Source organism: Ranitomeya imitator, chromosome 1, assembly GCF_032444005.1.
Source record: "Ranitomeya imitator isolate aRanImi1 chromosome 1, aRanImi1.pri, whole genome shotgun sequence".
NCBI classification, from domain to species: domain Eukaryota; kingdom Metazoa; phylum Chordata; class Amphibia; order Anura; family Dendrobatidae; genus Ranitomeya; species Ranitomeya imitator.
Window position 1 is genome coordinate 966,461,786 of NC_091282.1, and position 24,660 is coordinate 966,486,445.

The 24,660-nt window shown below is 44.9% G+C and overlaps 1 protein-coding gene across 1 annotated transcript in view; it reads left to right on the plus strand.

The window, feature by feature from the left end:
- ARSJ (arylsulfatase family member J) overlaps positions 1 to 17,863 on the plus strand; it is a 205,360-nt gene extending 187,497 nt beyond the window's left edge. Inside the window, exon 2 of the mRNA XM_069743768.1 lies at positions 15,023 to 17,863. Within this exon, the coding sequence (XP_069599869.1) occupies positions 15,023 to 16,409 (1,387 nt within the window). The 3' untranslated portion in view covers positions 16,410 to 17,863. The remainder of the gene's footprint in view (positions 1 to 15,022) is intronic.
- The last annotated feature ends 6,797 nt before the right edge of the window (positions 17,864 to 24,660 follow it).

Here is a 24,660-nt window from a genome sequence, read left to right on the forward strand (position 1 = left end):
CTCTTTTCCAGTTCTGGCAACGTGAGGGATGCATCAATCCTGAAGGACTAAAAGCGGCTATCTCCACAATCCCAAAACTGGGAAAACCTCCTACAGACCCGAGCAGCTATCGCCCGATAGCTTTGCTTAATTGTGACTTGAAAATCTACTCTAAGCTGCTAGCGGACCGCATCAAAGTGGTACTTCCATCATTGATTGCTTTGGATCAGGTGGGATTCATTCCTGACCGTCAGGCAAGGGATGCCACAAGAAGGGTCATAGATCTCTTAGAGGTACTGGAAAGGAGAGGTTCCCCTGGTGTACTCGTGTCCCTAGATGCGGAAAAAGCTTTTGACCGTGTGCACTGGGGGTACCTAGCGGCGGTCCTGGATAAATTTGCCTTTTGTGGTAATATAAAGTCAGCCAATTATGGCCCTATACTCGTCCCCTTGTGCTTTTGTTAAGGCGGGTGGCTTTTATTCCTCCACTTTTTCAATAACCAATGGGACGCGTCAGGGCTGCCCCCTTTCCCCCCTCATTTTTGCCCTTGCTATAGAGCCGCTGGCAGCTATCATTCGCACTCACCCTGATATTTCAGGTATTTCTGTGGGCCCTGTAGACCATAGAATCAGTCTATATGCTGACGATGTTCTCCTCACTTGCACGAACCCTTCTACCTCTATACCAGCTATTATGTCTATTCTCTCCGACTTTTCTAACGCTTCTTTCTATAAGCTCAACCTCACTAAGTCCTCGATCTTCCCGGCCAACCTCCCCTCCTCCCTCCAGCGGGTGCTCTCTGCACAATTTCCCTTTAGCTGGACTCCTGATGGCTTTTGCTACTTGGGGATCCACATCTCCTCTATTAAAACCATTATTAGAAATAACTGTGACTCCTTACTTTCCTCTATCTGTTTGTTATGCTCAGAATATTCCGCTCACCAATTATCTTGGGTCGCCCGAATCCAAACCGTTAAAATAATGCTCCTCCCTAAGATCCTGTACCTTCTCCGCTGCATCCCCCTTCCCTTTCCCAAAAAGTATCTTAACCTTTTCCAATCGGTTCTGAGTCGGTTCATTTGGAGCAACAAACCACACCGTGTCGCCATGTCCACTCTGACCCTCCCATACACTAGGGGTGGCTTTGGAGTTCCTGACATTCCATCATACCATTAATCAGTTGTCCTGGATGTGGCGAGGATTTGGTGGCTGGAGTCTCCTACTTTGCTATGGTTACAGATTGAGGCATGTTTTGTTCCTCGCGGATCGACCAGACTTCTTTTGGAAATGAACCTTCTTCGCTTTTTCTCTCCGCCCTCCACCCTTCGCTCTATCCAAACCCTTCTTTCGATCTGGCATAAATTCAAAAACTCACATTTCCCTTTCCTTTATAAAAATATTTCCCTGCGAGCTGTAGAAGCTCTTATGGGAGAGATCTCCTTTGCAACTTGGAGCATCGGATCCACACCCATATCTTTACTTGCCGACCTATTAGATCAGGGTCGTCTTTCTCCTTATAACGCCCTAGCTTCTAAATTTTCCCTCTCTCCCACATCTCTGTTTTCCTACTTTCGGCTCCAACACTTTCTTAATACAGTGTCTATCCCAATTTATGATCCCCTGGAGATCAATCTCTCGTTACAAGCACTCTTTGGACAACCCAGTCAAGCCCGTCGTGGAGTTTCTATCATTTATAAAGCCCTTCTCGCATCACGTCTCACTACTAAGCTCCCTTATATGCTTAGGTGGGAGTCCAGACTTGCTTTCTCAGCTTCTTTAGAACAATGGCAAAAAGTTTCGGGTCATGCCTCTCATTTTACGCGCTGCATTAACCATCTGGAGCAATCGAAAAAACTTATGTTCAACTGGTACCTAACTCCGACCCGAATTGCGAGGTTTGGTGGACCGGGATCCTCCCACTCCCCCTCTTGTTGGAAGGGATGTTCTGACCCGGGGTCAGAAGCTCATATGTGGTGGTCCTGCCCGGGCGTGAGTCAGTTCTGGACTGAGGTGGGCTCCCTTCTTATCTCTCTGACGGGGCTTCCCATAGTACTAACGCCTACTCTAGCTTTATTCGGTCTGGACTTGGAATCTTTCCCCCTCACTTTAAGACCTATTATAACAAATACCCTCATAGTGGCCCGTCAGACCATAGCAGCTCATTGGAAAGCTCCGGTTCTACCGACTCTACTAAAGACTATATCTCGTTTAAATTTGCACTGCGCATATGAGATTATGCTGGCGCATGACTTGAACCAGAAAATAAAGATTTTGAATTGGTGGGACCCATGGATCTCCTCTATTTATAACACAGTTGATGTACTGCCTTGATCTTCATTGTGTCTTGATCTATTGTAAACTTTACACTTTGCAGTTGGAGCTTCTATTAACGCATCATGTACCGTATATGTGATAATTTGTAAAGCTGCATACCTTCCCCTTCCCCCCTTTCCCCATCCCCAATGGTTAAATCGACTGTTCTCTCTTTAGTGTTTTTCTGGGTTTTTTTTCCTTTGTCTTCTTTTTTTTTTGATTTGTATTTTGTAATTTGTGACGATTTGTCACTGATGTTATTTGAATTCTTAAATAAAAAAAAAAATTGTTAAAAAAAAAAAGAGTTAATACACTTAATTATGGTATTGAGCACTTTGAGGGGTGAAGCTTTTAAAATTAGGTCATTTTTTGGCAACTTTGTCACATAGGCCCCTCAAAATCAATTCATATGTGATGTGGTCCCTGAAACAATTGGTTTTATACTTCATTTCCTCTCTGTCGACATCCCCACTATCATCATGGGTGATTTCAATATCCCCATTGACACTTCCACCTCAGCTGCCTCTAAACTTCTATCACTGACTGCCTCCTTTGGCCTCACTCAATGGTCCTCTGAGGCCACTCACAAAGATGGCCACACGCTGGACCTCATTTTCACCCGCCTCTGCTCCCTTACTAATCTCATTAACACACCCCTCCCCCTGTCTGACCACAACCTACTGACATTCTCTTCCCTCTCCTCTCCTAATGTGCAACCCCCACTCCACAAACTCCCTCGCAGAAATCTCAAACATCTCAACTTACAATCACTCTCGGGGTCCCTTCTCCCTCTCACAGACATAGCCTCCCTTCATGACACAGATGCTGCTGCCACTTTTTATAACACCACAATAACAGCAACACTTGATTCGGCCGCCCCACTCATGCATAGTAAAACTCGTACAATTAACAGGCAGCCCTGGCTGACCAGCCTGACCAAAGAATTAAGATGGGCTTCCAGGATTGCTGAGCGGAGATGGAAGCAATCCCGCTCTGCCGACCACTTCACTACATACAAGCAGTCCCTCGCCAGCTTCAAGTCTGCACTCACTGCCGCAAAACAAACTTACTTCTCATCTCTCATATCCTCCCTGTCTCACAACCCTAAACAGCTTTTCAACACTTTCAATTCTCTACTCCGTCCCCCAGCACCTCCTCCCTCCCCCCTCATTTCTGCTGAAGACTTCGCCTCTTTCTTTAAACAGAAGATCGATACGATCAGAGAAAGCTTTGGCCCACAGCGCCCACTGCCCCTCTTAGCTGCTCAACCCTGCTCCTCCAAAACCAGCTTCTCCACCATGACAGAAGATCAGCTCTCCACCCTCCTGTCAAGATCACACCTCACCACCTGCACGCTTGACCTGCTCCCATCCCACCTCATCCCTAACCTTTCCATGGTCTTCATCCCAACCCTAACGCACCTCTTCAACCTCTCACTCACAGCAGGTGTCTTCCCCTCATCCTTCAAGCATGCCAAGATCACACCCATCCTCAAAAAGCCCTCCCTCGACCCATCCTCTGTGTCTAGCTATCGCCTGATATCTCTTCTCCCTTATGCCTCCAAATTGCTGGAGCAACACGTCCATCTTGAACTGTCCTCCCACCTCTCCTCCTGCTCCCTCTTTGATCGGTTACAATCAGGCTTCCGTCCCCATCACTCAACTGAAACTGCCCTAACTAAAGTCACCAATGACCTACTAACTGCCAGGAGCAAGCGACACTACTCTGTCCTCCTTCTCCTGGACCTGTCTTCTGCCTTTGACACTGTGGACCACTCCCTTTTGCACTAATTTTCTCATCTCTTGGCATCACAGACTTGGCCCTTTCCTGGATCTCGTCATATCTGACAGACCGAACATTCAGTGTCTCCCTCCCCCACACCACCTCCTCACTTCGCCCCTTGTCAGTCGGTGTTCCTCAAGGCTCTGTTCTAGGACCCCTACTCTTCTCCATCTACACTTTTGGCTTGGGACAGCTCATAGAATCCCACGGTATGCAGTACCATCTCTACGCTGATAACACGCAGATCTACCTATCTGGACCTGACCTCACCTCCTTACTTACCAAAATCCCGCACTGTCTGTCTGCTATTTCAGCCTTTTCTGCTCGCTTTCTACAACTGAACATGGACAAAACAGAATTCATCATCTTTCCCCCATCTCACTCTACCCTTCCACCAGACCTATCTGTCAATGGCTGCTCACTTTCCCCAGTCCCTCACGCCCGGTGCCTCGGGGTGATCCTCGACTCTGCCCTCTCTTTCAAGCCACATATCCAAGCCTTTGCCTCCTCCTGCCGTCTCAAACTCAAAAATATTTCCCGGATCCGTGCTTTCCTTGACCGCGACACCGCAAAAACGCTAGTGCATGCCCTTATCATCTCCCGCCTCGACTACTGCAACCTCCTACTCTCTGGACTCCCCTCTAGCACTCTGGCACCGCTCCAATCCATCCTACTCTCTGCTGCCCGACTAATCTACCTGTCTCCCCGCTATTCCCCAGCCTCTCCCCTATGTCAAGCCCTTCACTGGCTTCCTATCGCCCAGAGACTCCAGTTCAAAACCCTCACAATGACATACAAAGCCATCCACAACCTTTCTCCTCCATACATCTGTGACATGGTCTCCCGGTACCTACCTACATACAACCTCCGATCCTCTCAACACCTCCTTCTCTACTCCCCTCTCATCTCTTCTTCCCACAACAGCATCCGAGACTTCTCCCGTGCTTGCCCCATACTCTGGAACTCTCTACCCCAACACATCAGACTCTCGCCTACCATAGAAACCTTCAAAAAGAACCTGAAGACCCACCTCTTCCGACAAGCCTACAGCCTGCAGTGATCCTGAAGTTACTGAACCGCCGCGCAACCTGCCCTACCCTCTCCTAGTGTTTCATCACCCATCCCCTGCAGACTGTGAGCCCTCGCGGGCAGGGTCCTCCCTCCTTATGTACCCGTGTGCCTGTTATCTGCTCATGTTTAATGTATTTGTCTATATTTGCCTCGTATTCACATGTAAAGCGCCATGGAATAAATGGCGCTATAAAAATGTATAATAATAAAAATAATAATAATAATAATTTTGAACAAATGAGAAATTGCTGATGAACTGTTAACCCTTCTAACTTGGTAACAAAACTAAAATTTTGTTACATGTTGATGTAAAGTAGACATGTGGTAAATGGTTATAGCACAAAAAGTTAATAATTACCATCTGGTTTCAGTGCATAAAATTTCAAAGTTTGAAAAATACGAAATTTTCCCATTTTTTTGGGCGAAAGTTCGATATTTTAGTAAATAAATGCAGATCATATATACCTTAATTTATTACTAACATGAAATAAAAATTATATCGACCTAAGTTACCTTTAATATGAAGTACAACATGTTATGAAAAAAACAATCTCAGAACGACTGGGATATGTTCAGATGTTCCTGAGTTGGCACTGTACAGTGACACTAGTCAGAAGTGAGCATATTGGTCTGGTCAGGAAGATGAACACAGGCTTTGAGTGAAGAAGTTAAAGGGGTTGTCCCATCTCAGCAAGTTATCACCCATCCACAGGATAGGTAATAACTTGCTGATCTCTACTTTGCAGCTCTGTGATGGCATTTTAGAATAGAGTGTCTCACTCTCTAGGAGACTTTCTTTGTACACCACTCAGCTATCAGCTTTGTACACCACTCAGCTATGACTCCCCTGCGTGGCCAATGTTTCATTCTGATGGGTTATTTTTCTGGCCTTAGGGTACTGTATGTGGCTTCCGACTTGTGAATCCTCACACGCATCATTGCTCATTGTGAGGATTCTTCAATGATGTTCCTGGGTGCAGTGAATGAGTGACTGCAAGTATGCAATTTGCAAACTTCTGGCCACGTTTCGACTAGCCTTGCTCAATAGACTTGCATTGACCGAGGCCGCATGTATGCAAATCACATACTTATGCTCACTTTTCCGCTGCTCCCAGTACCAACATCGGAGAATCCTCCTCACACGGCATAGTGTGGATTTGGAATTTTCCCCTTAATAATAAAGAACTTCATTTAAAAACTACATTTTGTGTTTACTTGTGTTATCTCTGTCTAATATTTAAGTTTGTTTTGGTGATCTGAAACATTTAAGTGTGACAAACATACAAAAGAATAGGAAATCAGGAAGGGGGCAAACACTTTTTCACAGAACTTTGTTATACCCCAATACCGGTTATTAGGTAGAGCATGTTTAGGTACTTGAAGTGTGATACTGTTTTTTTGTGGAATGAAGCGCGCACACACACACACAATGTGTTAAAACTCCTCACTGAGCTGCTAGCTAGGAAACTAGTTTGGTGGGTGGAGTTTAGTGTACCAAAATTGCACAAAGGGTAGAGTTCAGTTGGCGATCAGCTAGAGTCAAGCCAGAAAGCATGTACGGAAAATATTAACCATTCCGGTGGGCCATGTGGTGACAAACTAACTGGAAGAAAACAAATATGATAGCCTGAGGACTATCACCCAAACTGCAGAAGGAATTCCCTGTTCCTCCAGTGTACACTTAGCCTAATGGAAACAGTACATCATGAATGTGGGAGGAGTATGTGAATGGGAATACAGGCATCTTACAAAACAATGAAAGTTAGAGGGAGCAGGGATGTTGGGATCTTCTGGGGAACACCACCCCAGAGGGATGGAAAAAACTCCATTGTGTCAGCCTGGACAGCAAGATAGACTGCAACTGCTCTTGATGTTTATCACACCTCAAAGTGTAATTTCCTTTTTCTGCCACCATGTACCTGTCTTTTGGAACTTTGGTCTTCTGAAACATGTAGTACCGTCCATGTCTTTGTACTGTTTTGACTGCTGTGTAAGTAAAGTTTCACCTGCACTGTTAAAGCTGCCTGATGACTCTCCTGTTTTCCCCCACCACATCAAAACCACAGGGAACGCCACCAAACCCTGTAGCGCCGGCGAGGCAACCGTTTACCCCCACATACCCACTGCCATGTTCCTATTTCACTGCACTGGAGTGCCAGGCACCTGACACAGCCACCACCCCCCTTGTGACAACAAAAAGGATCCAACTGGGTTCCCTAAGCTCTGTGTGTCACATGTAGACACAATAAGAATTGCACCAATAGGGCTCTAATTGCTGCCTCTATTCTGCCATAACAGATATGTTAATTAGGGTGACCAGTGGCCAAGAGGCTCAGTACACTGTTTCGCCCATTAGTTTTGCATGTCCCCACCTCCCTAAATAGTGATTGACAGTGCTAGTTTGCCTGAATTTGCACTATAAACAGTGCGATCAATCATCAGTGAGGGAGGACAAATGTGTAAAACCAGTGGGTGGAACAGTGCACTGAGCCTCTTGGCCACAAACTTTATTTTCTGTAGAACAAAGGCAGCAATTAGAATACTGAAGGTGCATTTTGTTGTAGGTTCTATGTCCCCCACATGACTATGTGCTTAGTTTATTCTGTCAGTTTAAACTGACAGACTCCCTTTAAGCATTAAAGGGACTCTGTCACCTGAATTTGGAGGGAACAATCTTCAGCCATAGGGGCGGGGTTTTCGGGTGTTTGATTCACCCTTTCCTTACCCGCTGGCTGCATGCTGGCTGCAATATTGGATTGAAGTTCATTCTCTGTCCTCCGTAGTACATGCCTACATGCAATCTTGCCTTGCGCAGGCGTGTACTATGGAGGACAGAGAATGAACTTCAATCCAATATTGCGGCCAGCATGCAGCCGGCGGGTAAGGAAAGGGTGACTCAAAGACCCGAAAACCCCGCCCCTATGGCTGAAGATTGTTTCCTCCAAATTCAGGTGACAGAGTCCCTTTAATGAACAATAGTACTGAAAGAAAACTTGAAAACATGGGCAGAAAATATTTATGCAATACGATTTGGTTATACAGTGATACACTTATATTAACAGTGGATTAATGTAACCTTGTCAGTTTCATATTTGATCAGATTAAAATAGAACAAATTCGTTTGACCCATTTTATTTTTGTGCGAGGAACCAGGAATGGAATCAAAACAAACAAAAATTTGAAGTAACAGCTGATATTTTAGTCTGGCTGAAAAAACTGTGTTTCTAGTACACACAAATAATAATAAGGTATAATAACCAGTCTCCTCGACATTCTTCCAATAGTTATACATCTTTGATTGTATCTCAGATGCTCACACAAGCCTGGAGGTCTACATTCTTCTTAGATGAACAGGCTCTTGAGATTTTTAGACCATTTTAGACCTTCTGACCTCTTACCACTCTAATGATAAGAAGAGGTCAGCTCATGGGGACAAGTGGATAAAATGTCAAGATCATGTGCTTTTAAGTTTATGGGCTGTATGTCTAAGATCATTCTTTAAAAAAACAACTTCCAGCTCTGTAAATGAATTGTTTCCTGTGGGATTTAAAGAAAGAGACCTTTATAACATTTCTTAAAGGGAAATGTTATATAAAAAAATAATGTTAAAATATATTATAATTTGTTTTTGATTAAGTAAAATATGAAAAATAATTGGTTTGGTATTTCCACTTTTAAACACTAGGGGGAACAGCTGCTGAAATTTTACATGAAAACCTAGTGACTACTAGCTCACATTACGACTGCAGTAAATGTGGGCGGGGTCTGCTCATGTGTGTGATGTCACTGCTCCCTGCCCCTTCTGGGTGTTTGCTAAAAGATAAGAAACGATAACGTTTAGGATCACAGTAAGGAGTCATTTGTTGGTTGACTGCCAATGATACTGACAAGTAGACAGTGTCACCGGGGAAGGCTGGTGGCACCGATTCTGTTAGTTGGTGCTGCTCACTGTATCATAAACTGGGGTTAGATACACAGAGTGTAACACACACACTGGGATTATTCGCAGCACGTGATACACTACATGTATCATGTTAAGGGGCTCAGTGTAATGTATTGCATGATGGGATTAGATACAGCGGTCTGGGGCATATCACATATGATGGGATTAGATGCAGTAGTCTGGTAAGTATCACATATGATGATATTAGATACAGCAATCTGGGGAGTCTCACACATGGTGGGATTAGACACAGCGGTCTGGGGAGTATCACACATGATGGGATTAGATATATTTTCACTTTATACTGTATTTCTTACCTGAAGCTACGATCATCCAATCTTTTCTACTATACATAGGAAAATACACATGCACGCTCATACACACAGGAAAATACATATGCATGCTCACACACAGGAAAATACACATGCAAGCTCATACTCACAGGAAAATACACATGCACACTCATACACACAGGAAAAAAGGTATATAAAGACTTTTGTTAGTGAGGTGAAAAATTTTCCTGTTATTACCCACTAGATGGTGGCCCGATTCTAATGCATCGGGTATTCTAGAAAATGTATGTACCGGTAGTTTATTTATGAAGTTTTCAGAGTAATGCAATTTATACAAAGGATTCGGCCGGCCGGCCGCGACCAATTAGCGAAGCATGGTTCAAATTCCACGCCAATTCGCGGGCGGACTGCGCCTGTCGCTGATTGTTCGCTGCCGGGCGTGACCAATCAGTGAAGCCAGGGCCGGCTCCAGGTTTTTGAGGGCCCCGGGCAAAAAAGTCTCAGTGGGCCACCCTCTTTAACACATACCACGATTCATGATGCACAGATACAGCAGAGAAATATAGCACAGCCAAGTAGCGTATAACACAGCTCACGTAGTATATAACACAGCCCATGTAGTATATAGCACAGCCACAAAGTATATAGCACAGCCACGTAGTATATTGCCCGCAGCATAGTATATTGCCCAGCTACGTAGTATATTGCCCAGCCACATAGTATATTGCCCAGCCACGTAGTACATAGCACAGCCACGTAGTATATTACCCAGACACGTAGCTTATAGCACAGCCATGTAGTATATTGCCCAGCCACGTAATATATTGCCCAGCCACGAAGTATATTGCCCAGCCACGTAATATATTGCACAGCCACGTAATATATTGCACAGCCACGAAGTATATTGCACAGCCACGTAGTATATTGCCCAGCCACGTAGTATATTGCTCAGCCATGTAGTAGATTGCCTAGCCACGTAGTATATAGCACAGCCACGTAGTATATTGCCCAGACACGTAGTATATAGCACAGACACGTAGTATATTGCCCAGCCACATAGTATATTGCCCAGCCATGTAATATATTGCACAGCCATGTAGTATATTGCACAGCCACATAATATATTGCACAGCCACGTAGTATATAGCCCAGCCATGTAATATACTGCACAGCCACATAGTATATAGCACAGAGACATAGTATAGAGCACAGCGATGTAGTATATTGCCCAGCCACATAATATATACCACAGCCATGTAGTATATAGCACAGCCCATATAGTATATAGCACAGAGATGTTGTATATAACACAGCCCACGCAGTATCTAACACAGCCCACGTAGTATATAACACAGCCCACGTAGTATATAGGAATGTGGGCACCAAATCCCTGTTAAAAAAATAATTAAAATAAAAAATAGTTATATACTCACCTTCCGTCAGCCCCTCGGATCCAGCCGAGGCATTTACCGTTGCTCTTCGTGACGCTCTGGTCCCAAGAGTGCATGGCGGTCTCGCGAGATGATGACGTAGCAGTCTCGTGAGACCGCTACGTCATCATCTCGTGAGACTGCAATGCATGGACCGGTCACCGGAGCGTCACGAGGAGCGGGAAAGGCCTGGGTTGGATCTGGAAGGTGAGTATATAATGATTTTAAATTTTTTCTTATTATTTTTAACATTAGATCCCGCGCCAATGTCGCTGATTGGTCGTGCCGGCTGGGCGCGAGCAATCAGCAAAGCGGGATTTAAATCCCACGCCAATGTCGCCGATTGCTCGCTCCCAGCCGGCGCAACCAATCAGCAAAGTGTGATTTAAAACCCGTGTCAATGTCGCTGATTGGTCACGCCAGCTGGGTGCGAGCAATCAGCGAAGCGGGATTTAAAACCCACGCCAATGTCGCCGATTGGTCACGCCGGCTGACCGCGACCAAGCAGAGAAGCGTGATTTAAATCCCGCGCCAATGTCACTGATTGGTCGCGCTGACTGGGTGCGAGCAATCAGTGAAGCGGGATTTAAATACCGCGCCGATTGGTCGTGCCGGCTGGGCATGAGCAATTAGCAAAGCATGATTTAAATCCTGCGCCAATGTTGCTGATTCGTCGCGCTGACTGGCCGCGACCAATCAGCGAAGCGGTGGGACCAGAACTTCGCAAGCTGCCGTAAAAGCTGCTGCGGAGGCTACAGAAGGTGAGTATATAATGATTTTTAATTTTTAAAATTATTTTAAACATTATATCTTTTTTTACTATTGATGCTGCATAGGCAGCATCAATAGTAAAAAGTTCGTCACATAGGGTTAGTAGCAGCGTTAACAGACTTTTACACCGCGTTATGCCACGGTGTAACACAGTCGTTTTAAAAGACTGCTACAACGCTATGTGGGTGGAGGGCGCTGACTGGGGATGGAGTATAGAGGGGGCACTGAGTGCAGGGGAGTAGGGAGCGGCCTTTTCGCGGCCGGACTGTGCACGACGCTCCCAAGAGTGCATTGCGGTCTCACGAGATGATGATGCAGCGGTCTCGCTACGTCATCATCTCGCGAGACCGCAATGCATGGACTCGAGCATCGCAAGGAGCGAGCAAAAAGTTGGTCACACAGTATTAATAGCAGCGTTAGCAGAGTGCGTTACACCGCGACATAACGCGGTCCGTTAATGCTGCTATTAACCCTGTGTGAGAGCTGACTGGAGGTGAGTATGGAGCGTGCGCTGACTGCGGGGAGTAAGGAGCAGCCATTTTGCTACGACTGCGACTGTGCCCATCGCTGATTGGTCGTGGCCTTTTTGCCGCGACCAATCAGCGACTTGGGATTTCCGTGACAGACAGAAAGAAGGAAGTGACCCTTAGACAATTATATAGTAGATTTGATTTTATTCTCTGTCCTGTCTCCTACCAGTTCCCCCTCCTGCTGTAATCCCCGTTCACTTTCCTGCGTTCCAGGTGTCAACTCCCCCACTGTCTCCCCATCACCTTTACTATCCAGTATTTTATCTCTAATGGCTGTGAATGCAGCTTACCAGAGATAAGACCCCACTGCCTCCTCCAACCTCCCTCAACTCTGCTGAGGACTTTGCCACACACTTTAAAAATAAGATCGACCAAACAAGGCAAGTCTTCATTGTTCAACCACCACAACCCCTTTGTATACCAGACCAATGCCCAAACCCCATAACCTCCCTATCCAACATCACTGAAGGGGTACTCAATTGCCTCCTCTCCAAATCGCACCTCACCACCTGTGCGCTTGACTCCATCCCATCCCACCTCCTCCCCAAGCTCCCCACCATTCTTATCCCATCCCTAACACACCTCTTCAACCTATCACTAACTTTTGGCACCTTCCCTTCTGCTTTCAAACATGCCACAACCACGCCTATCCTTAAAAAGCCAACCCTTGATCCAACAGCTATGTCCAGCTATCGCCCAATATCGCTGCTCCCATTCGCTTCCAAACTCCTGGAGCAGCACGTCCACGCTGAACTTTCCTCCCACCTCTCATCTAACTTGCTCTTTGACAATCTACAATCTGGTTTCTGCCCCTTCAATCAACTGAGACAGCTCTGACCAAAATCACTAACGACCTACTTACAGCCCAAAATCACTAACGACCTACTTACAGCCAAAGCTAATGCACAATACTCTGTACTCCTCCTTCTAGACCTGTCCTCTGCTTTCGACACAGTTGACCCCTGCCTCCTACTACAGATCCTCTCCTCCTTTGGCATCAAAGATCTCCCCTATCCTGGATCTCCTCATACCTTTCCAACCGCATATTCAGCATCTCCCACTCCCACACTACATCCTCATCCCACCCTCTCTCTGTTGGACCCCCCACGGCTCTATTCTATGACCCCTACTCTTCTCAATCTATACACTCGGCCTGGGACAACTCATAAAGTCTCATGGATTCCAGTACCACCTTTATGCTGATGACACTAAGATCTACCTTTCTGGCCCAGACGTCATCTCCCTGCTGTCCAGAATCCCAGAGTGTCTATCAGCCATATCCTCCTTCTTCTCCTCTCGCTTCCTCAAATCCAATGTGGACAAATCTGAACTCATCATCTTTCCTCCATCTCATAGATCTTCCTTACCTGACCTTTCTATCGCATTAAAGGACATCACGCTTTCCCCCGTATCGGAAGTCCGCCGCCTCGGAGTAACCCTCCACTCTGCCCTGTCCTTCAAACCGCACATCCAAGAACTTTCCACCTCCTGTCGCCTCCAGCTCAAAAATATCTCCAGAATCTGTCCTTTCCTCAACCGTCAATCTACTAAAATTACTAATGCTGACCTACAAAGCCATCCTAAACCTGTCTCCTCCATATATCTCTGAACTAATCTCCCGATATCTTCCCTCACGTAATCTCCGGTCCTCCCAAGACCTTCTCTCCTCCACACTTATTCGCTCCTCACCCAACCACCTCCAAGACTTCTCCCGAATATCCCCCATCCTCTGGAATTCTTTGCCCCAACACGTCCGACTATCAACCACACTCGGATCCTTCAGACGGAACCTGAAAACCCACCTCTTCAGTAAAGCCTACAGCCTGCACTGACCCCGCTGCCTCCACACCAACATCGCAGCTACCGTCTCACCAACACCAGAGCTCCTGCAACCCTCAACCTATTGTGTCCATCCCCACCATCCTCTAGAATGTAAGCCCGCAAGGGCAGGGTCCTCGCCCCTCTGTATCAGTCTGTAATTGTTAGTTTGCTTACTGTAAGCAATATCTGTAATTGGTATGTAACCCCTTCTCACGTACAGCACCATGGAATCAATGGTGCTATATAAATAAATAATAATAATAATAATTTGGACTGTGCACGTATGGGGGAGGCAGAGGCAAACAAAGTAGGAGAAGGACACAGTAGAGCAGGGCATCGTGTGAGGAGCAGGTGATGTCTGCTCAGGATGCATAGTGCAGCGCCTGGAGTAGCAGGACAGAGGAGCAAGGAGATAAGTCACCCACACTCACTGCTCTCCATCCTCTGGCTCCAGTGAGCGCTTCTCTCCTCTGCTGTCCACCTCCGGTGTCTACAGCTTCTTCTCCTCACAACACAGGACCTGCTATGCCGGAAGTGAACAGTACAGCTTCTGACATAACAGGGCCTGTGACATAGTGTAAGTGGAGCTTAGCGTATAGCACTGGGCTATAATAAAATGGAGCCCGGCCACACCTACAGCTGTGAATTGGACAGCCCACAGAGTCTTGCCTAGTTCACAGCTGATGCAACTGTACTGGATGGGTCGGTGTCTGACTGCAGTCTCCTATGCCCAGGGGCTGCCTTATTTGCAGTTTGGAAGTGTCATGCAGCAACCCTTACAGACTTGCAAAGTAAAATGGCATTCCCCGGTGGCTACATTAAAACATTATTTTAAAGAAAAACATAAATTTTATTTAGCGCAAAATTTGCAAAAACAACATTTTTTTGTAACATTATTTTTTTCTGCAAATAATATAAAAATGTGGCACCTTCCTTTTTAAACTCTTGCTATATCCCTCAAAAGGGCTTTCATTCAAAGAGTATATTTTATTTAGAGGCACAGTAGCTCCAATTTAAGAGAATAGATAAATTGATAGATTGATTAATATGTTATAATATGAGTTTATCTAAAAATGTTCTTTCTTTCAGGTACCAGATACACACAGGTCTTCAGCATTCCATAATTCGACCTTCTCAGCCAAACTGTTTGCCACTGGACAATCTGACGTTACCACAGAAACTAAAGAGCGTTGGTTACGCAACCCATATGGTTGGAAAATGGCACCTGGGGTTTTATCGCAAGGAATGCATGCCAACACACAGAGGATTTGATTCTTTCTTTGGATCACTTTTGGGAAGTGGTGATTACTATAACCATTATAAATGTGACAGCCCAGGTACATGTGGATATGACTTGTATGAAAATGATAATGCTGCATGGGAACATGACCGTGGTATTTATTCTACACAAATGTACACTCAAAGAGTACATGACATTTTGGCCAGCCACAATCCCAAGAAGCCTTTATTTCTCTACATTGCTTACCAAGCTGTGCACTCTCCTTTACAAGCGCCTGGAAATTATTTAGAAAATTATAAGTCAATAACTAACGTTAACAGGAGAAGATACGCCGCCATGCTGTCATGCTTAGATGAAGCTGTTAACAATATTACCACAACATTACAAAAATATGGCTTTTATGAGAACAGCATCCTTATTTATTCCTCGGACAATGGTGGACAGCCAACGGCGGGAGGCAACAATTGGCCTCTCCGTGGAAGCAAGGGGACTTATTGGGAAGGTGGTATACGTTCCGTTGGTTTTGTCCATAGCCCATTCTTAAAAGTCAGTGGCCACATATGTAGAGAACTAATCCATATAACAGACTGGTTTCCAACACTTGTTACTTTGGCTGGTGGTGAAATAGGGGAGGATATGAAACTAGATGGCTATGACATATGGGAAACAATAAGCGAAGGAAAACGTTCCCCAAGAATCGATATCCTACACAATATAGATCCTATGTATACCAAGGCAAGAAATGGCTCCTGGACTGCTGGCTTTGGCATTTGGAATACTGCTATTCAATCTGCTATTAGAGTAAACCAGTGGAAACTACTAACTGGAAACCCTGGCTATGGTGATTGGGTGCCTCCTCAAAGTTTTAGCAACATTGGACTTAATCGCTGGCACAATGAACGTGTGTCTCTCACAAATGGAAAATCTTTGTGGCTTTTTAACATAACTGCTGATCCATATGAAAGAATTGATTTGTCTGAAAAGTACCCCGATGTAGTAAAGCAGTTGCTTAGAAGACTTGCGCAGTTCAACAAATCTGCAGTCCCAGTAAGATATCCCCCAAAGGATCCAAGGAGCAACCCTAGACTTAATGGAGGAGTTTGGGGTCCTTGGTACAAGGAAAGTAAAAAACAGAAAAAGACTAACAAAAAATCTAAGAAAAAGAAGGACAAGAAAAATGCCAAGCATCGTAAACAACAATATTCTGGTTGTCATCCTTCTTTGTCCAACTCATAAAGCAAAGATCAATTACAAGACAATTAGTGGTCTACTGTATAAAAAATTCTCTGTCAAGTGAACTGGTAGTGTGTTATTATATTAAGTAGCACCTTGTACTGTACACAGTACAATATTCCATTGTTGCTGGAATATTTTTTACATGTGCAATACACCATGACTGATTTTTTTCAAGATTTATGTTTTTTGCTGTTTAGAAATTTCACATTGAAATTAAAACCTGTTATATGATTGAAAATGCTACAAAACTGAACTAAAATGAAGTCCCCTATGTATATTTAATATGTGAATATGATCAATATTATAAATATTCAATGAGAAGTTATGAAAATAGAAACTAATGCTGGTTTCTTAGAATTCATCTATAATGTCGAGGCATTTTATAACAATTATATATTTAATTTTTCTTCTCCAAAATCGATTAGTAGATTTCATAAAAACTAGAATGTGACTCGAAAAATTCACTTCAACAGTATTTGTCAAACAATCAGCTTTCCTATTACATGTTACATGTCACCATGAAAAACTAAATAGCTATTACTGTAGTTTAAATTATGGGGTTCTCTTAAAGGGGTTGTCTGGCCTTAGGCAACTCTATGTGACTACAGACTTGCAATTCCTCGCATCAATCTCACAGTGCGCTATGAGGATTCTCTGGTGCCAGCATCGGGAGTTATGGGCGCGTGACTGCATGTATGCGATTTGCATGAATGCAATCACGTGGCAACTAGACATGTGTGGCCTTTACTTACTGCAAGTGTATTGATTGAGGCCGGGCATGTATATTTGCAATGTATGAAAAGCACATACTTTCATATGACCGCCCTCTCCCAGTCCCGGAATCAGAGAGTCCTCACAGTGTAGAGTGCGCGCGATGTGAGAATTCACAAGTCTGTAGTCACATAGAGTGACTGCGGACTTGTAACCTAATGTCAGACAACACTTTTAAGTGTGTGATCAGATATCCAAACGCCTGAACCAAATAAATCTATAAGTAAAGCTATAACATTAGTATGTTGGACAGAAATATGCTTTAAGATCCTCTGCTTGACTATATGGTATATACAACTGTTCACACAAACTATATGAGGTACTATATATATATAGTATATTCATTTAGTCTTTACATTGTTTTTTTAAATATTGGGGTTTTTCGGCTAATTTTTGGCAATATTTCATTCAAAGGAAACAGACTTACCTACCTAAACATTTGCACTTTATTGAAAATATTGGATGGGGTTCCCTGTTATAGTTTATATATGGATAAAATCTACTTAAAAAGTTGAGTAACTCCACTTTACTTTTGAACCATTCTCTAAAATGCATTCTCATCCACAGCTACACTCACCATCTGATTCTTTCTATGGAGTAAATATAAACTGTAAAATGGAAATGATTAAAAGTACACGTGATCAGAGAAGCGTATCATAAAAGAGTAATAAAAACGCACAATGCATACGGTTATCTACAGAATGTAATCATTAAGTATTTTATGTTCATCTGTGATTGCATACAATTGAATATGAGTCATTGTGAGCTTTTTGAAATTACTCCTATGGGGTTTTTTTTTACATCAGTTATCACTCATGCTGATTGAATTATGATTGAATTATGAAGCCTTATAAATCAGTATGTTATGCAGAGTTATTAAAGTGGTAATATAATAGTTCTTTCCTATCAATTCCAATGAAGTATTTGTGCATCAAGTCTAACGCCGCTCAAACATGTGCGATTATCTTTAGTTACCTCCAGATAAAGACTCATCAGTAATTTTCCTAAATTTTCCTGCGTCATAGAAGCAAAAAAAAAAGCTAAAGAAGCTGTATTGGGTCCACCAAACAACATGTGTCTTCATAACAAAGGCCATTTACAGTTATTACTGAGTCTTAAAGCTTTAAAGCATATCTGTAGCTTCAGGCAAAAACACAAATAAAGCATGGTCTTGCAGCCTTCATGCCCTTCAACAAGTTAAAACTGCTTTTGGTGCACACACGAGGCTTTTTTGGAACTGTCCTGCTTCTTATGCTCTGTAATTTTCCTTCCTTTTCTTTTCAATTGATAACTTCTTTTTATCTACATTCTAACAGCACTATCTGTACAAGAACGTTCTTTCCCTGACAACCCATCAACATCAACTTCCTGGGCAATCCCATCAAGTATATGTTAAAGGGAATCTGCCACTATGAGAGCACCATAATGTAGGAGTGGATCGCCCCCCTAGTAGGGCAAAGGGGTACTCGGAGCCGGGCCCTTCAGCTCTCAAGGGGGATGTCACGGTGGCTGACCCGGTCCATGGCCCTAGGGGACGTCCGTTGATAAATGGGGAAAGGTCTTTAAAGAGGAAATGTTCGTGATGCCACCTGTGGTATTCGGTCAGGGTGACCGATGCGGCTTAGGGGTCCGCTGGGGTGGTGTTATGGCAGCTAGATGGTGTACCTTCCCACAGGTGAAGTATGTCCCCAGGGCTTCCCTGAGTGTAGATGGTGGATGGTGTGAGGTGCAGTGAAGAACAAGGACACAAGGGTGCAGTCTCTTTACCTTTTTACTGAAGGCTTCAGCATCCACAGTCCAGAATACCAGATGACAGGGCAGGCAGAGTCCGGCCGGTCTGAAGGCAATTCCAGAGTCCCCTTATCCAGGTGGAAATCAGTAGCCTTCCTCTAGCGCCTGAGTATTGTAGTACCTTACTGCTGAGCCTCTCATAAGGTCCTCACAATTGTTGTTGGTGTTCTAGATGTTATGTTTTTCTGCCTGTCCCCCAGATGGATAGGAACAACCCGTATGAGTGATGGCCTGAGGCTTTTTACAGGGACTCTAGCACGCCCCAGCCCCCACAAGTTGCCACCATGCCTCCTGGGAATAAGGTCGGGCAGCCAACGTGGAATTAGCTGTCCTGCCAGTCTCTGAAGTAATGCATAGAGATCTTTACTCCCTCGGTGTTCTGGCTATCGGCTTCTGCGCCTCAGAAAGGAGGCAGCCTTTTACAGGGCAGAACTCCTTCTGGTTTCCTCTCCTTTTGCTATGACTTTGTTTCTCACCCGCTACAACACAGTTCTCTTCGAGTCCTTTCTTAGGATGCTGTCGCACGTGGGGCAGGCACAGCTCCATGGCCTTTTATCTAGGCCTCTGACAGGATCCCACCCCTGTCAGGGACCACTCTGTCTGCAGCTCTTGGATGTTCCTCCTTTCCCCTGTCTGCCTGATAGCTTCTGCCTAACTTCCTATCCAGCCCACCAGTTTTACCTAATTTTGAAGAGTGCCCTAATAGATAGGAGCAAAGCTCCCCCTAGTGGACTGGAGTGTGAAGTGTGGTGTATGGTTTGTGATACCTGGTAAAGTGATCTCCTTTATTGCCATCAGACGTAACATCACTCCCCCTGGTGGAAGAATGACATTACTGCAACGACCAGGACCCTGGGGCGCTGCAGGAGCAGAGACCATAATTTCAGTAATGTGTCACTTATTGGGCTGTGATTTGCTGTTTCAATACAATCAATGTTTAATCAGCAGGAGATTATCACTAGAGGACAATTAGTCTGTTCATCCTAGTCCAACTGTTATACACCTATCCTGAATTGTCATGATCCCAATGGCAGGGGATCACAAAAGGACAAGCACAAAAACAAAACAAGCTCTAGGGTGATGGAACCTGAGCTGACCGCGATCCTGAACCTAAACACACAACTAGCAGTAGCCGGGGAACGTGCCTACGATGATTCCTAGACGTCTCGCGCCAGCCGAAGGATTAACTTCCCCTATTAGAAGAAACACAGACCTCACTTGCCTCCAGAGAAACACCCCACAGAAATAGCAGCCCCCCACATGTAATAACGGTGAAATGAGAGGAAAGCACATACGTAATTATGAAAATAGAATCAGCAAAAATGAGGCCCGCTAAAGCTAGATAGCAGAGGATACAAAAGTGAACTGCGCGGTCAGCGAAAAACCCTTCAAAAAACCATCCTGAAATTACTTGAACTCATGTGCCAACTCATGGAACATGAGGAGTAATTTCAGCCCACTAGAGCAACCAGCAGCAAGGAATCACATATCAGCAAGCTGGACTAAGACAAAAATAAAGCAAAACGTGGAACAGGAAAATCAAAACTTAGCTTGTCCTGAAGATAACAGACGCAGGGAGCAGAGGAAAAAAGACACGCTGATTACATTGATAGCCAGCGAGGAAATGACAAAAAGGCCAGGTTAAATAGGAAACTCCCATAACCTGATGGAACAGGTGGACACCAGAGACCGCAGAGAACACAAGTCACCCAGTACCATCAGTAACCACCAGAGGGAGCCCAAAAACAGAACTCACAACAGTACCCCCCCCCTTGAGGAGGGGTCACCGAACCCTCACGAGAACCACCAGGGCGACCAGGATGAGCCCTATGAAAAGCACGGACCAAATCGGCAGCATGAACATCAGAGGCAATCACCCAAGAATTATCCTCCTGACCATAACCCTTCCACTTGACCAAATACTGGAGTTTCCGTCTGGAAACACGAGAATCCAAGATCTTCTCCACAACATACTCCAATTCACCCTCCACCAGCACCGGAGCAGGAGGCTCAAGCGAAGGAACAACAGGTACCTCATACTTCCGCAACAACGACCGATGGAACACATTATGAATAGCAAACGATGCCGGGAGATCCAAACGAAACGACACAGGGTTAAGAATTTCCAAGATCCTATAGGGACCGATGAACCGAGGCTTGAACTTAGGAGAAGAGACCTTCATAGGAACAAAACGAGAAGACAACCACACCAAGTCCCCAACAAGAAGTCGAGGACCCACGCGGCGACGGCGATTAGCAAACTGCTGAGCCCTCTCCTGGGACAACTTCAAATTGTCCACCACATGACTCCAAATCCGATGCAACCTATCCACCACCATGTCCACTCCAGGACAATCAGAAGGCTCCACCTGACCAGAGGAAAAACGAGGATGAAACCCCGAATTACAAAAGAAAGGAGAAACCAAGGTAGCAGAACTAGCCCGATTATTAAGGGCAAACTCGGCAAGCGGCAAAAAGGAAACCCAGTCATCTTGATCAGCAGAAACAAAACACCTTAAATAAGTTTCTAAAGTCTGATTAGTTCGTTCCGTCTGGCCATTCGTCTGGGGATGGAATGCAGACGAAAAGGACAAATCAATGCCCATCTTAGCACAGAACGTCCGCCAAAATCTAGACACAAACTGGGATCCCCTGTCAGAAACGATGTTCTCCGGAATGCCATGCAAACGGACCACGTTTTGAAAAAACAGAGGGACCAACTCAGAGGAGGAAGGTAACTTAGGCAAGGGTACCAGATGAACCATCTTAGAAAAGCGGTCACACACAACCCATATGACGGACATTTTTTGAGAGACAGGGAGATCTGAAATAAAGTCCATGGAAATGTGCGTCCAAGGCCTCTTCGGGATAGGCAAAGGTGACAACAATCCACTGGCCCGAGAACAGCAAGGCTTAGCCCGAGCGCAAACTCCACAAGACTGCACGAAAGAACGCACATCCCTCGACAAGGAAGGCCACCAAAAAGACCTGGCCACCAAGTCTCTAGTACCAAATATTCCAGGATGACCTGCCAACACAGAAGAATGGACCTCGGAGATGACTCTACTGGTCCAATTATCCGGAACAAACAGTCTTTCCGGCGGACAACGATCAGGTTTATCCGCCTGAAACTCCTGCAAAGCACGTCGCAAGTCTGGGGAGACAGCCGACAAAATCACCCCATCCCTAAGGATACCAGTGGGCTCAGAATTTCCAGGGGAGTCAGGCACAAAACTCCTAGAAAGAGCATCCGCCTTCACATTCTTTGAACCTGGCAGGTATGAAACCACAAAATTGAAACGGGAGAAAAACAGTGACCAACGAGCCTGTCTAGGATTCAGACGCTTGGCAGACTCAAGGTACATCAAATTTTTGTGATCAGTCAAGACCAGCACACGATGTCTAGCACCCTCAAGCCAATGACGCCACTCCTCAAATGCCCACTTCATGGCCAAAAGCTCCCGATTACCAACATCATAATTCCGTTCAGCGGGCGAAAATTTTCTAGAAAAGAACGCACATGGCTTCATCACTGAGCCATCGGAGCTTCTCTGTGACAAAACCGCCCCCGCTCCAATCTCGGAAGCATCAACCTCAACCTGAAAAGGAAGCGACGTATCTGGCTGACGCAACACAGGAGCAGAAGAAAACCGGCGCTTAAGTTCCTGAAAGGCCTCCACAGCCGCAGGAGACCAATCAGTAACATCAGCACCCTTCTTAGTCAAATCCGTCAAAGGCTTAACAACACTAGAAAAATTAGTTATGAAGCGACGATAAAAATTAGCAAAGCCCAAGAACTTCTGTAGACTCTTAAGAGATGTAGGCTGCGTCCAGTCACAAATAGCCTGAACCTTGACGGGATCCACCTCAATAGTAGAAGGGGAAAAAATATACCCCAAAAACGAAATCTTCTGGACTCCAAAGAGACATTTAGAACCCTTTACAAACAAAGAATTGGCCCGCAGGACCTGAAACACCTTCCTGACCTGCTGAACATGAGACTCCCAGTCATCAGAAAAAACCAAAACATCATCCAAATACACGATAATAAATTTATCCAGATATTCACGGAAAATATCGTGCATAAAAGACTGGAAGACAGAAGGAGCATTAGAAAGTCCAAAAGGCATCACCAAATACTCGAAATGGCCCTCAGGCGTATTAAATGCGGTTTTCCACTCATCACCCTGCCTTATCCGCACAAGATTATACGCACCCCGAAGATCAATCTTAGTGAACCATTTAGCCCCCTTAATGCGAGCGAACAAATCAGTCAACAATGGCAAAGGATACTGATATTTGACTGTAATCTTATTCAAAAGACGATAATCTATGCAAGGCCTCAAGGAACCATCTTTTTTGGCCACGAAAAAAAAACCTGCTCCCAAAGGGGACGAAGATGGACGGATATGTCCCTTTTCCAAGGACTCCTTAACATAATTCCGCATAGCAGTATGCTCTGGCACTGACAGATTGAACAAACGACCTTTAGGGAATATACTGCCAGGAATCAAATCTATAGCACAATCGCAATCCCTGTGAGGAGGAAGCGAACTGAGCTTAGGCTCCTCAAAAACCTCCCGATAATCAGACAAAAATACCGGAACCTCAGAAGGAGTAGATGAAGCGATAGAAATCGGAGATGCATCATCATGAACCCCCTGACATCCCCAGCTTAACACAGACATTGTTTTCCAGTCTAGGACTGGGTTATGAGTTTGTAACCATGGCAGACCAAGCACTAAGACATCATGTAAATTATACAGTACCAGGAAGCGAATCACCTCCTGATGAACGGGAGTCATACGCATGGTCTCTTGTGTCCAGTACTGAGGTTTATTCATAGCCAAAGGTGTAGAGTCAATTCCTTTCAAAGGAATAGGAACTTCCAGAGGTTCCAGACTAAACCCACAGCGATTGGCAAATGACCAATCCATAAGACTCAGGGCAGCGCCTGAATCCACATAGGCATCGACGGAAATGGATGATAATGAACAAATCAGAGTCAGACAGAATGAACTTAGACTGTAAAGTACCAATGGCAACAGACTTATCAACCTTTTTTGTGCGTTTAGAGCATGCTGATATAACATGAGCTGAATCACCACAATAAAAACACAATCCATTTTTCCGCCTATAATTTTGCCGTTCACTTCTGGACTGAATTCTATCACATTGCATTATCTCAGGTGCCTGTTCAGAAGACACCGCCAAATGGTGCACAGGTTTGCGCTCCCGTAAACGCCGATCAATCTCAATAGCCATAGTCATGGACTCATTCAGACCTGTAGGCGCCGGGAACCCCACCATAACATCTTTAATGGCCTCAGAAAGGCCATCTCTAAATTTTGCAGCCAGAGCGCACTCATTCCACTGAGTAAGCACCGACCATTTCCGAAATTTCTGACAATATATTTCTGCTTCATCTTGCCCCTGAGAGAGAGCCAATAAAGCTTTTTCAGCCTGAATCTCTAGGTTAGGTTCCTCATAGAGCAAACCCAATGCCAGAAAAAACGCATCCACATTGAGCAACGCAGGATCCCCTGGTGCCTATGCAAATGCCCAATTCTGAGGGTCACCCCGCAGGAAAGATATAACAATCTTGACCTGCTGAGCAGGGTCTCCAGAGGAGCGAGATTTCAAAGAAAGAAACAACTTGCAATTGTTCCTAAAATTCAGAAAACTAGAT